The sequence below is a fragment of the Callithrix jacchus genome, chromosome 7 (genome assembly GCF_049354715.1).
Source record: "Callithrix jacchus isolate 240 chromosome 7, calJac240_pri, whole genome shotgun sequence".
In the NCBI taxonomy this organism is placed as follows: domain Eukaryota; kingdom Metazoa; phylum Chordata; class Mammalia; order Primates; family Cebidae; genus Callithrix; species Callithrix jacchus.
This window is the reverse complement of record NC_133508.1, coordinates 65351191-65363611: the sequence shown is the minus strand read 5'-3', so window position 1 is coordinate 65363611 and position 12421 is coordinate 65351191. Positions and strand designations below refer to the sequence as shown.

Genomic DNA, 12421 nt, shown 5'->3' with positions numbered 1-12421 from the left:
GTTCAATCAATTCTCCTGCCTCAGCCACCTGAGTAGTATCTGGAATTATAGGCATGCACCACCACATCCAGCTAATTTTGTATTTTTTTTAGTAGAGACAGGGTTTCTCCATGTTGGTCAGTCTGGTCTCGAACTCCCAACCTTAGGTGATCCGCCCACCTCGAACTCCCAAAGTGCTGGGATTACAGGTGTAAGCCACCGTGCCTGGCTGAACTACCTTTCTATGCATTGTAAGAAAAAAACAAAGAAGGAGGTCTGGCCAATAGGTATCATTTGGAAGAAAACAAAGCATGTTTCCAAGGCATGGAATTCCATCCAAGATTACCATACTTTCAACAAGATACATCAACGTTCATGAGAACTGAAATTAAGAATATCCAAGGGAAAGACTGAGCCCAGTGGCTCACACCTATAATCCCAGCACTTTAGGAGGCCAAGGCAGGAAGATCACAAGGTCAGGAGTTCAAGACAAGCGTGACCAACATGGTAAAACCCTGTCCCTACTAAAAATACAAAAATTAGCTGGGCATGGTAGCAGGCACCTGTAATCCCAGCTACTCAGAAGACTGAAGCAGGAGAACTACTTGAGCCCAGGAGATGGAGGTTGTAGTCAGCAAAGACTGTGCCACTGCACTCCAGCCTGGGAAACAAAGCGAGACTTCATCTCAAAAAAAAAAAAAAAACCATAAAAAAACAAAAAAGAGAAAGAATATACAAGGGAGAAATAAGGGGGAAGTTCTGCTGAAAAACACAGTGGGTTTTCAGGTGGTTTCCTACCCCCTACCATCAGCCGAAGTGGGTGTCTGCACCACACTTGTTTGCTGTCCTGGCACTGGAGCTCTTGCACTGCTGATCAGAAGATCAAATTTGGTGCTTCTGCAGGTATTGGAGCAAACTTTGTCATGTTGGTAAAAATCAATCTGTCCGGAGTCCATCATTTTCCTGTGCAAAGGGAGATAAGAAGTACCAGTTCAGCCTATACTTCATGTAGTGGGAACCAGGCCTCAGGGAAAAATAGGAACATTGCTGAGTTTACTGTATAGATTAGTGAAACCCAATAGTGTTAGAAGTTATTAGGTTGCAAAAATTCTAAGTGGGGCTTTAAATTTTCATTGGTCCTGCCCATCATTTAGCAGTATTTCTCTTCCCTCCCTAGTTTATTCATTATGGGTATTCGCTTCTATTTCCAGTTATCACTAGGTTTCAGGTATATCCTCCTGACAATAGCTAAGTTTCTCTATAGAATCTCACTGAATCAATCCCAGCACAACTGAGAAATGCTACAGAGAAATTAGAATTTTGATAAGCTTCTGATGAATCAGTATTCCTAGACCAGCAAGATCTGTTGTGACTTTCACAGACATAAAGCTTCAGTCTTTTAAAAAACTCTACTAGGATGCTGATTCAGAGCATCTAGAGAAAAAAAAAAAAAAAAACTCTCCTAGGAATACAGAAAAAAGTTGACTATACTAAATCCATTCTGGAAAATGCCCTTATAATTGGATCCATAAAATGTTAATTTAGGTCATGAGCAAAACAATGGGGTATTTTAATTATAGTAAATTCTATGTTATAATGTCACTTGGCTTTCACTAAAAATTTTTTAGAATTCTAACTCTTTTTTACATTTGGTGCAAATTGGCATATGCTTGCCTTTCTGGCTAAATTAAACTCTCCAAGAACAACAAAACTCAAAGTTAAAAGTATTCCTCAGCCAGGCGTAGTGACTCATGCCTGTAATCCCAGCACTTTGGGAGGTCAAGGCAGGAGGATCACTGGAACTTAGGAGTTTGAGACCAGTGTGGGCAACATGGTAAAACCCCATTTCTATAAAGAATACAAAAATTAGCTGGGCATGGTGGCTTATGCCTCTAGTCTCAGCTAATTGGGAGGCTAAGGCTGAAGAATTGCTTGAGCCTGGAAAACTGACGTTGCAGTAAGCCAAGATAGTGCCACCGCACTCCAGCCTGGGAGTCAGAGTTAGACCCGGTCTCAAAAATAAGTAAATAAACAATAAAAATAAAAATAAAGTATTCCCAATTTCAATGGACTAATTTCTGCATACAAATCATCTGAAAAAAATGTTTAAAAATAATGTTTCATTGGAAGCATAGGAATAAAATAATTTTAAAATTTTCCAAATAAAAACAAAAAGAATACCAATAATGTCTGTGTGTCTCTGACTATAAAAACTATGTGAAAGGCCTGATGCAATGGCTCACACCTGTAATCCCAGCACTTTGGGAGGCTGAGGAAGGCAGATCACCTGAGGTTGGGAGTTCAAGACCAGCCTGACCAACATGAAGAAATCCTGTCTCTGTTAAAAACACAAAATTAGCCAGGTGTGGTGGCACATGTCTGTAGTCCAGCTACTCGGGAGGCTGAGGCAGGAAAATGGCTTGAACCTGGGAGTGGAGATTTCGGTGAGCTGAGATCTCACCACTGCACTCCAGCAGGAAACTCTATCTCAAAAAAAAAAAAAGAAAAAAAGTGAAGAAAATATTTCGCATTTTCAGCTGGGCATAGTGGCACACACCTGTAGTCCAAGCTATTCCAGAGGACTGCTTGAGCTCAGGAGTTTGAGGCTGCAGTGGGCAATAAGCCATGATAATGCCACTGCACTACAGCCTGAGTGACAAAACATGAGCTTTTTTTTTTTTTCTCCTTTTGTTTTGAGATGGAGATTAGCTCTTGTTGCCCAGGCTGGAGTGCAATGGCTCGATCTTAGCTTACACAACCTCTGCCTCCCGGGTTCAAGCAATTCTCCTGCCTCAGCCTCCCGAGTTAGCTGAGATTACAGCCACATGCCACCACACCTGGCTAATTTTGTATTTTTAGTAGAGATGGGGTTTCTACAGGTTGGTCAGGCTGGTCTCAAACTCCTGACTTCAGGTGACTGGCCCACCTCAGCCTCCCAAATTGCTGGGATTACAAGTGTGAGGCACCACGCCTGGTAACTTTTTTTTTAATAGAGATGGAGTTTCACCATGTTGGCCAGGCCGATCTCGAACTCCTGACCTCAAGTGATTCACCCACCTCGGCCTCCCAAAGTGCTGGGATCACAGGCATGAGTCACCATGCCAGCCAATTTTGGCGCGATGTCAACTCACTGCAACCTCTGTTCAAGCAATTCTCCTGCCTCAGCCTCCCAAGTAGCTGGGATTACAGGGCATGCACTACCATGCCCGGCTAATTTTGTATTTTTAGTAGAGACGGGGTTTTTCCACGTTGGTCAGGCTGGTCTCGAACTCCCGACCTCAGGTGATGTGCCTGCCTCGGCCTCCCAAATTGCTGGGATTACAGGCATGAGCCACCGCGCCTGGTCTGTAATAAACATCTTTATGCTTGAATCTCTACAGCATTATGGATTTTTCTTGAAAGAGATTCCTTAAAAATAACTATTTTTAATTTATTTTTTATTTCTTCTTTAAATTTTATTCCTTTTTTTCCCCTCCTAAAAAGAATTAAATAGCCAGGCAAGGTGGCTCATCCCTGCAATCCCAGTACTTTCGGAGGCCAAGGTGAGTGAATCAGGAGTTCAACGCCAGCGTGGCCAACATGGTGAAACCCTGTCTCTACTAAAAATACAAAAATTGGCCAGGTGTGGTAGCATGCACCTGTAATCCCAGCTACTTGTGAGACTGAGGCAGGAGAATTGCTTGAATCCGGGAGGCGGAGGTTGCAGTGAGCCAAGATTGCACTACTGCACTCCAGCCTGGGTACACAGCTAGACTCTGTTTCAAAACAAAACAAAATAATCTTTCTTTTCTCCCAGGATTTTTTTTTTCTTTTTTCTTTTTTTTTTTAAGATGGGGTTTCACCATGATGGCCAGGCTGGTCTTGAACTCCTGACCTCAGGTGATCGACCCACCTCAGCCTCCCAAAGTGCTAGAATTACAGGCATGAGCCACCATGCCCAGCCCTCTCCCAGGATTTAAGTTGATTTAATCAACTTTAAGTTGATTAAAGTCAAATAATGCATGGATTGCTCAAGCCACTTCTTTGAACAGAATAAAAATGTCAACCTAAAGAGAAAAACCCAGATTCTACCATGATTAAGTACACCAAAGTTTGTTGAAAGGTATGTGCTTGACAGTAGAGCTTACCTGAGCATGATCCCACCCAGACGAATAGCTCTCTTCCAGTCCTTCAGAGTGGACTTGCCAGCCAAATGAACAAAATGCTTAGGACTGATCAACTGATCATTGAACTAAAAGGAAAAAGAAAATTCCAAAACAGTCTAATGTCAACTTGGGCAGGCCAAGAGGGGAAATAATAAAATGATAACCCTACATTGTTTATATAAAAAATACCTAGATGACATCCTAAGCCTTGCATTATCCAACCTCCTGTACTATTGTGTTAGAGAAGATGATCCTTCTCTGAGCACAGTCTCCATTCCTGGTACAAAGCCACAGAATACATGTGGAGGATCATAGATAAATATATTAATAACTATCTAAAATCCATTTATGCATAAAATCAGGTGGTTGGGTCTAGTGAGGCAAACAAAGGCTGTTCAAATAAACTGAAGTAATCTATCCAGCCTCAATGAAGACAGAATGAGCAATTATATATATATATGTATATTGTTCTTTTTTTTTTTTTGAGACAGAGTCTCACTGTCACCCAGCTGGAGTGCAGTGGTATGATCTCGGTTTACTACAACCTCTGCCTCCCAGATTCAAGCAACTCTCTGCCTCAGCCTCCCAAGTAGCTGGGATTATAGGTGCCCGCCACCACGCCTGGTTAATTTTTTTGTATTTTTAGTAGAGACAGAGTTTCACTATCTTGGCCAGGCTAGTCTGGTCTTGAACTCCTAACCTCATGATCCACCCATCTCGGCCTCCCAAAGTGCTCAGATTACAGGCATGAGCCACTGCGCCCGGTCTGCAATTATATTTTTATCAATTCTTTTTTTGGCTAGTCAATCTAATAATTCTTTTCTTTTCTTTTTATCAAGACAGAGTCTCACTCTGTCACCCAGACTGGAGTGCAACAGCGCAACCTCAGCTCACTGCAACCTCCATCTCCTGGGTTCAAGCAATTCTCACATCTCAGCCTCTAGAGTAGCTGGGACTACAGGCACCTGAGACCATGACTGGCTAAATTTTGTATTTTTAGTAGAGATGGAGTTTCACCATGTTACCCAGGCTGGTCTTGAACTCTTGACCTAAGGTGATCCACCCACCGCAGCCTCCCTAAGTGCTGGGATTACCAGCATGAGCCACCTCACCTGGCCAATTTTTTTTTTTTTAAGATGCAACATTTTCCAGCCCAGGCAACACATGAAAACCCTATTTCTACAAAAAATTAGCCAGGCACAGTGGTGCACACCTGTGGTCCCAGCTACACAGGAGGCTGAGGTGGGAGAATCACCTGAACCCAGGAGGTTGAGGCTGCAGTGACCCAAGATCATGTCACTGCACTCCAACCTGGGCAACATACAAAGTCACTGTCTTAGAGAGAGAGAGAGAGAGAACAATGTCTCAATATGTTGCCCAGGTTGGTCCTGAACTTCTGGGCTCAAGTGATCTTCCCACCACCTTGGTCACCTAAAGTGTTAGGATTATAGGCATGAACCACCACACCTAACCCAAAGTTCTTATTTTTTCTATTTTGACATATTAGAACAATAGCCACACACACACACACACACATACACACACACACAAACCCTGATATAGTAGAAGAGAAAAAGGATGCACTGAAATCACACCCTTTAATAACAAGAAGTCTCAAAATTGCCTTCAGCATGGAGAAGATGATTACCTTGACGCACTTCACGTTTATTCCCGGACACACAAACTTCTTCCAGAGGAGGATGGCTTTGCTCTCCCCACAAGTTATGGGGTAAGCAATTTCCATATCCTCATTTGCTTCTATAGCGCCTGCATCTGAAAACAGAAAAAAAAATATTGGTTATTTATCCAACAACTCTTCCCCAAAGCTTAAATTCAAAATCTCTAATCTCCTGGTTCCTCTGAGGGACTAACACTTCAAAATCTTGCTGATATTGTTTAAGAATCCTCCGAAAGGCCGGGCACGGTGGCTCACGCCTGTAATCCCAGCACTTTGGGAGGCCAAGGTGGGTGGATCACGAGGTCAAGAGATTGAGACCATCCTGGTCAACAAGGTGAAACCCCATCTCTACTAAAAATACAAAAATTTTAGGCATGGTGGCATGTGCCTGTAGTCCCAGCTACTCAGGAGGCTGAGGCAGGAGAATTGCTTAAACCCAGAAGGCGGAGGTTGCGGTGAGCTGAGATCGTGCCAATTGCACTCCAGTCTGGGTAACAACAGGGAAACTCTGTCTCAAAAAAAAAAAAGAATCCTCTGGAAGAAGTTTCGCTGAACAGCTATCTCTTCCCAAGCTCCCATAGTATGCCAGACACTGTACTATATACTTTTATATACTTAATCTTGTTTAGTTCTTAGAACAATCCTGTGAGGCAGTGATTGTTTCCTAGGTGTGTATGTGTATTTTTTTTTGTTTGTTTATTTTATTTTTTGTGAGATGGAGTCTCACCCTATCACCCTGGCTGGAGTGCAGTGGCATGATCTCGGTTCACTGCAACCTCCGCTTCTAGGTTTCAAGCAATTCTCCTGGCTTGCCCTTCCAAGTAGCTGAGATTACAGCCATATACCACACATCACCAGGCCTGGCTAACTTTTGTATTTTTGGTGGAGACAGGGTTTCACCATATTGGTCAGGCTGTACTCAAACTCCTGACCTCAAGTGATCTACCCACCCCAGCCTCCCAAAGTGCTGGGATTACAGGCATGAGTCACCACGACCAATATAGGTGTTTTTCAAATTAATTAATTTATTTATTGTTTCCTAAGTGTTCAATATAAGTATATGGGCCTCCAAAAGGCTAACTGACTTTCCCAAGGACATACTAAGAGGTGAGGAACAGGGATTTAAACTCAGGTTTGTTAAATTTCAAAGTTTCTTTTTTTCTTTTTTTAAATTTTTAAAATTTTATTAAATTTCAAAGTTTCTTTCCAGTTTTCTTCTAGTCAATACCTCATCAGTCATCATGAACAACGTCTTTAATGACAGGGATCAACTTTGAGGCTCTAATTTCTAAGTGGGATTTTTTTTTTTTTTTTTTGAGATGGAGTCTTGCTCGGTAACCCAGGCTGGAGTGCAGTGGCGCGATCTCAGTTCACTGCAACTTCCACCTCCCGGTCCTGGTTCAAGCAATTCTCCTACCTTAGCGTCCCAAGTAGCTGGGATTACAGGTGCGAGCCACCAGGCCTGCTAATTTTTGTATTTTTAGTAGAGACAGGGTTTCACCATGTTGGCCGGGCGGGTCTTGAACTCCTGACCTCGTGATCCGCCTGCCTCAGCCTCCCAAAGTGCTGGGATTACAGGCGTGAGCCACCGCACTCGGCCTCTATGTGGGATTTTTATAGATAAAAAGTCTTTTCAGTTACCCTTCCAAACTGATGTTAACCAACCAATTGACAACCCTAGCATCTTAGTGAGTGGTTTCTCACTAAGTGAGTACCACCATCAAATTGAGGGCTGTAGTACTGGTAAGGGCACACTAGGATGGGAAAAAAAAATAAGGCACAGATGGCAAGAAAACTTGACCAAGGAAGCTAAGGTCAAAGGTATTAGAATAACAACAACAACAAAAAACCTTACCAATCCCTTCTTCAATTTTGTGTATGGTGTGCGTTTCTACTGCTACAACTGCCGTGTTGTTCTCCGACCCGGCTTCATATATCCTGTTGTAAAAGTGTCCATCGATAAACAAACTACATAAATCATGAAAAAATTAATATTCACAGCATGGGGTTAAGGAATTTGTTTTAATCTATCTCAAAAGAAATAAAATAAATACACTTTATAACACTGACTTGTTTCCCACTGTATTTAAACTCCAAACTTCCCAGGATTGCTTAGCAGCTTCTACCATGGAAATCAATCAACAACTCTCCTAATCTCAAAAGAAAGCAATTCTTGCTACCTATTTATTTACACCACCACTTACTACTGTATTACACCTGATTTTTCCCTCCATAAATTTATTTTTTAAATGTCAGTAGTGGAACAATCCATGCTTTTTACTTGCAAAGTGTGAACATAAAGCTACCACATTTCTCTAGGACATTTACAAAGAGTTACTTTCACTTTGAGAAGAAACAATAAAAATAAATGTCCACTCCTTTCATAAATTTAAATGGGCCAGGCATAGTGGCTCACACCTGTAATCCCAGCACTTTGGGAGGTCATGGTGGGAGGATCACCTAAGGTCAGGAGTTCAACACTAGCTTGGCCAACATGGCAAAACCCCATCTCTACTAAAAATGCAAAAAATTAGCTGGGTGTGGTGGTGGGTGCCTATAATCTCAGCTACTCGGGAGGCTGAGGCAGGAGAATCAACTGAACCCAGGAGACAGAGGTTGCTGTGAACTGAGATTACGCCGCTGAACTCCAGCCTAGGCAAGAAGAGCAAAACTCTGTCTCATAAAAAAAAAAAAGAAAAAAAAAAAAAAAAACTTTAAATGCTCATGACATAGTATTGCTTCAAGTACACAATTCATATTATAGAATTATCCTGAGAAGACTAAAAACCAATACCAGCAGATAGTTTGAGACAGGAAGAACCAGACTGACTAAAAAGCTGATGTCCCTTGTTGGAAAATGTGTATTTTACTGGGGGTAGGGGAGGGGGCGTAGTTATTTTTTTTAGTATCTTTTTTTTTTTTTTTTTTGAGACAAGAGTCTTGTTCTGTTGCCCAGGCTGAAGTGCAGTGGCACGATCTTGGCTCACTGCAACCTCTGACTCCTAGGGTCAAGGCATTCCCCTGCTTCAGTCTCCCAAGTAGCTGGGACTACATACATGTGCCACCACTCCCGGCTAATTTTTGTATTTTTAGTACAGACAAGGTTTCACAATGTTGGCTAGGCTGGTCTTGAACCTCTGACCTCAGGTGATCCAACCGCCTCAGCCTCCCAAAGTGCTAGGATTACATGCGTGAGCCACTGCGCCCAGCTCATTTTAGCATCTTTTAAGGTACCAAGCTATTGACATAAGCAAAGCCTAGTGGAAGAAAAGTAAGAGAGAAACTACATCCAAAGTAACTAGGAGTGACTAGAGGCACCACTTAGAGGTTATATAATGCAGATTGCTTCAAGATGTCTCTACATTTATGGGCTCAGATAACGTAACTTGATACATCAACATCCTTTAACTTCTATAATAAACCTATGTGCTAATGATTGCATCTTGTTACTTGAAAGCACTGCCTGAATAATCTTTTTTGTATCAATGACTATCTACCTCCACAGTTACACCTCTAGCACAGACCTCCCTTCTGAATTTCACACCCAGACATAGCCAACTGCTAAATGAATAAATACATTTGGAAGTCCCAGAGGACTTTGTCGAATTCATTAAGTCTAAAATAACCACTAAATTCTCTTCCTTTTCCCACCCATCCTCAAATTACTCTTCTTCCTATACTCTCCATCCCTGTTAATGGCACCACCCAGCACACTGTAGGCAGAAATCTAGGAATTACACTAGATTTGTTTTTTTCCTTCTTCTCAACTTCGTATAGTCAGTCACCAAATCCTGCTGGATGCATCACTTTAACACTATCCATCCTTCCTGTCTCTATCTCTACTGCTACTTGCCTTAATTCGGGCCTCATTATTTCTAGACTAGTATCCTTGCATCTAATTAATCTTCTACATTCTGACCAGATTGATTATGTGATTTCCTCTTTAAAATCCCTCAAACACCCTCTCTCCTTGAAAAGCCTGTAATCTCCCAAAGTGCTGGGATTACATGCTTGAGCCACTGCGCCCAGCCTTTTAACATCTGTCTTTTTTTTTGAGACGGAGTTTCACTCTCGTTACCCAGGCTGGAGTGCAATGGCGCGATCTTGGCTCACCACAACCTCCGCCTCCTGGGTTCAAGCAATTCTTCTGCCTCAGCCTCCCAAGTAGCTGGGACTACAGGCGCGCGCCACCATGCCCAGCTAATTTTGTTGTTGTATTTTTAGTAGAGATGGGGTTTCACCATGTTGACCAGGATGGTCTCGATCTCTTGACCTCGTGATCCACCCGCCTCGGCCTCCCAAAGTGCTGGCGTGAGCCACCGTGCCCAGCCTACTATCTGTCTTTTAATAAGTAGCATCTAGGATGCTTTTCTGTCCCTCCCAATCCCTTCATTATAATCACTGACTTCCTCCTTTGTGACCCAGATGTACTTTGGGTTTTGTCCTAACACCTAACACTGCTAATAAATGCTTGCTTGTTTATCTGTCTGTCTCCCCTTGACCACAGGCTAAGAGTTCCCCAACAGCACAGATTATGTCTTACTCATTTATTCAATTTTGTATGCCCATTATTGACTGGAACATGGCAAAGCACCCAATAAATGGCTATTCAGGGAATGAGAATTGTGATAAACAAGAGAAACACTGCTTCAAATAAGATTGTTAAACTCATCCTAAACTGACCATTATGTGAAAAATCTCTTAAAAGAATATATTCTTGGCCAGACACAGTGGCTCACACCTGTAATCCCAGCACTTTGGGAGGCTAAGGCAGGTGGATCACGAGGTCAGGTGTTCAAGACCAGTCTGACCAACATGGTGAAACCCTGTCTCTACTAAAGATACAAAAATTAGCTGATATGGGTGGCATGCGCCTGTAATCCCAGCTATTCTGGAGGCTAGGCAGGAAAATCACTTGAACCTGGGAGGCAGAGGTTACCATAAGGCTAGTTGAGCCACTGCACTGCAGCCTGGGTGATAGAGCAAGACTCCATCGCAGAAAAAAAAAATACATTCTCATGTATGAATAATGTCACTACACTCTAACCTGGGCAATACAGTGAGATTGTTTTAAAAAACAAATGAAAAGAAGGACTCGGTCGGGCGCAGTGGCTCACGCCTATCATCGCAGCACTTTGGGAAGCCGAGATGGGGCCGATCACGAGGTCAGAAGTTTAAGTCCAGCCTGGCATACATGGTGAAACCCCATCTCTACCAAAAATACAAAAAAAAAAAAAAATAGCTGGGCATGGTGGTGCGCGCCTGTAATCCCAGTTACTCGGGTGGCTGATGCAGGAGAATCGCTTGAACCCGGGAAGGCAGAGGTTGCAGTGAGCCAAGGTCGTGCCATTGCACTCCAGCCTGGGCAATAAGAGCGGGACTCTGTCTTAAAAAAAAAAGGACTCCTTTTAAATTTTATCTTTTTCCAACACCTTCATAATACATTGTATTGTAGTAGGTACTAGACTCAGCTTGATAATTTGCCCTGCCCTCCATAAGGGTTCAGAGAATTTATGGCATGAATACTTTTGTCATTGCCTTAGCTACACTGTCTTTTGGTAAACACATAAGGAAGCCCTGTAAATAGTACAGATAAATAAGATCAGTCAACCTGGGCAATAAAGCAAGACCCTTGTCTCTACAAAAAATAGAAAAATCAGCCAGGCGCAGTGGCATGTGCCTATATTTCCAGCTATTCTGGAGGCTAAAACAGGAGGATCTTTTGAGCCCAGGAATTTGAGGTTGCAGTAAGCTATGATCGCACCACTACCACTGCATTCCAGCCTGGGTGACAGAGTAAGACTCTGTCGCAACAAAAATAATAATAAAAAAATAAGATGAGGGAGTCATGTAACTTACCCTCAAGGAGCTCAAGGTGAAGAGAAGCAGATACAAGGAAACAAGTAACTGCTGTAATAAGTATTAAAATGACAAATACCAGCACATAATACAGTATGAAACAATACAGATGAAAACTGAGCCAGCTATGATTGATGTTAAATGTTCCACTGTGCTAGGCAACCGTAAAGTTTTATTTTCCCCACCCTTGAAACTTCCCAAAATATTTCAGAATATCTAAATCTCTGGCCACTTACCCTTGTTGCACAGGCTGTAACTGCAAGATCACTTGAGTTTTAGTGTCTTCAGGGTTCTCCCCTTCATTTCCTTCAGTGGGTACTACAACCACATCCCCCACTGGGACACTCACTTCTGCATTAGCCATCTTTCACATGAAGTCAGATAGCTGGGGCAGCTGTCAGGAACGAGAAGCATCAGTAACTTAACCTGGTTTGAAAAGATGTTAACCATATGAAAGGAATGCCAAAATATCGACTACCAATTTTAAGAGCAATCTCAAGATTATGGGCCTCTGAAAAGGATGAGAAGTGTGAGAAGGGGCTAACACAGGTTCTAATCCTTCTAGAAACGCCTCAATAGTCACTTAGTACGTGTGACTCATCCTGTGGTGTTCTGCAGCAAGCTCTACCAGCTCCTGAAAACCAATTGTGCATACATACCTGTTTTCAACTCTGAGTTTAGTTGACAGCTTAAAATCAGCAATGCTGGGCGTAAACAGACCAGAAATTGACAAACACTACAAATCAGAGTATTCCGTTTT

At 42.5% G+C, this 12421-nt stretch overlaps 1 protein-coding gene and 1 non-coding gene across 5 annotated transcripts in view; both read right to left on the bottom strand.

Annotated features, from left to right (window-relative positions):
• GMEB1 (glucocorticoid modulatory element binding protein 1) overlaps positions 1 to 12421 on the bottom strand; it is a 50353-nt gene that overhangs the window by 25135 nt on the left and 12797 nt on the right. For 2 of the 4 annotated variants that reach the window (XM_035308405.3, XM_002750520.7), the window contains exons 2-6: positions 11898 to 12055; positions 7658 to 7770; positions 5773 to 5897; positions 4107 to 4210; positions 785 to 942 (exon numbers count right to left, since the gene is read on the bottom strand). In XM_035308405.3, coding sequence (XP_035164296.1) covers positions 785 to 942; positions 4107 to 4210; positions 5773 to 5897; positions 7658 to 7770; positions 11898 to 12025 — 628 coding nt within the window. In that variant the 5' untranslated portion in view covers positions 12026 to 12055. The remainder of the gene's footprint in view (positions 1 to 784; positions 943 to 4106; positions 4211 to 5772; positions 5898 to 7657; positions 7771 to 11897; positions 12056 to 12421) is intronic. The other 2 variants (XM_035308406.3, XM_078330928.1) reach the window with 2 other exon arrangements.
• LOC118143479 (small Cajal body-specific RNA 24) lies at positions 8050 to 8177 on the bottom strand. The gene has a single exon (XR_004727691.1).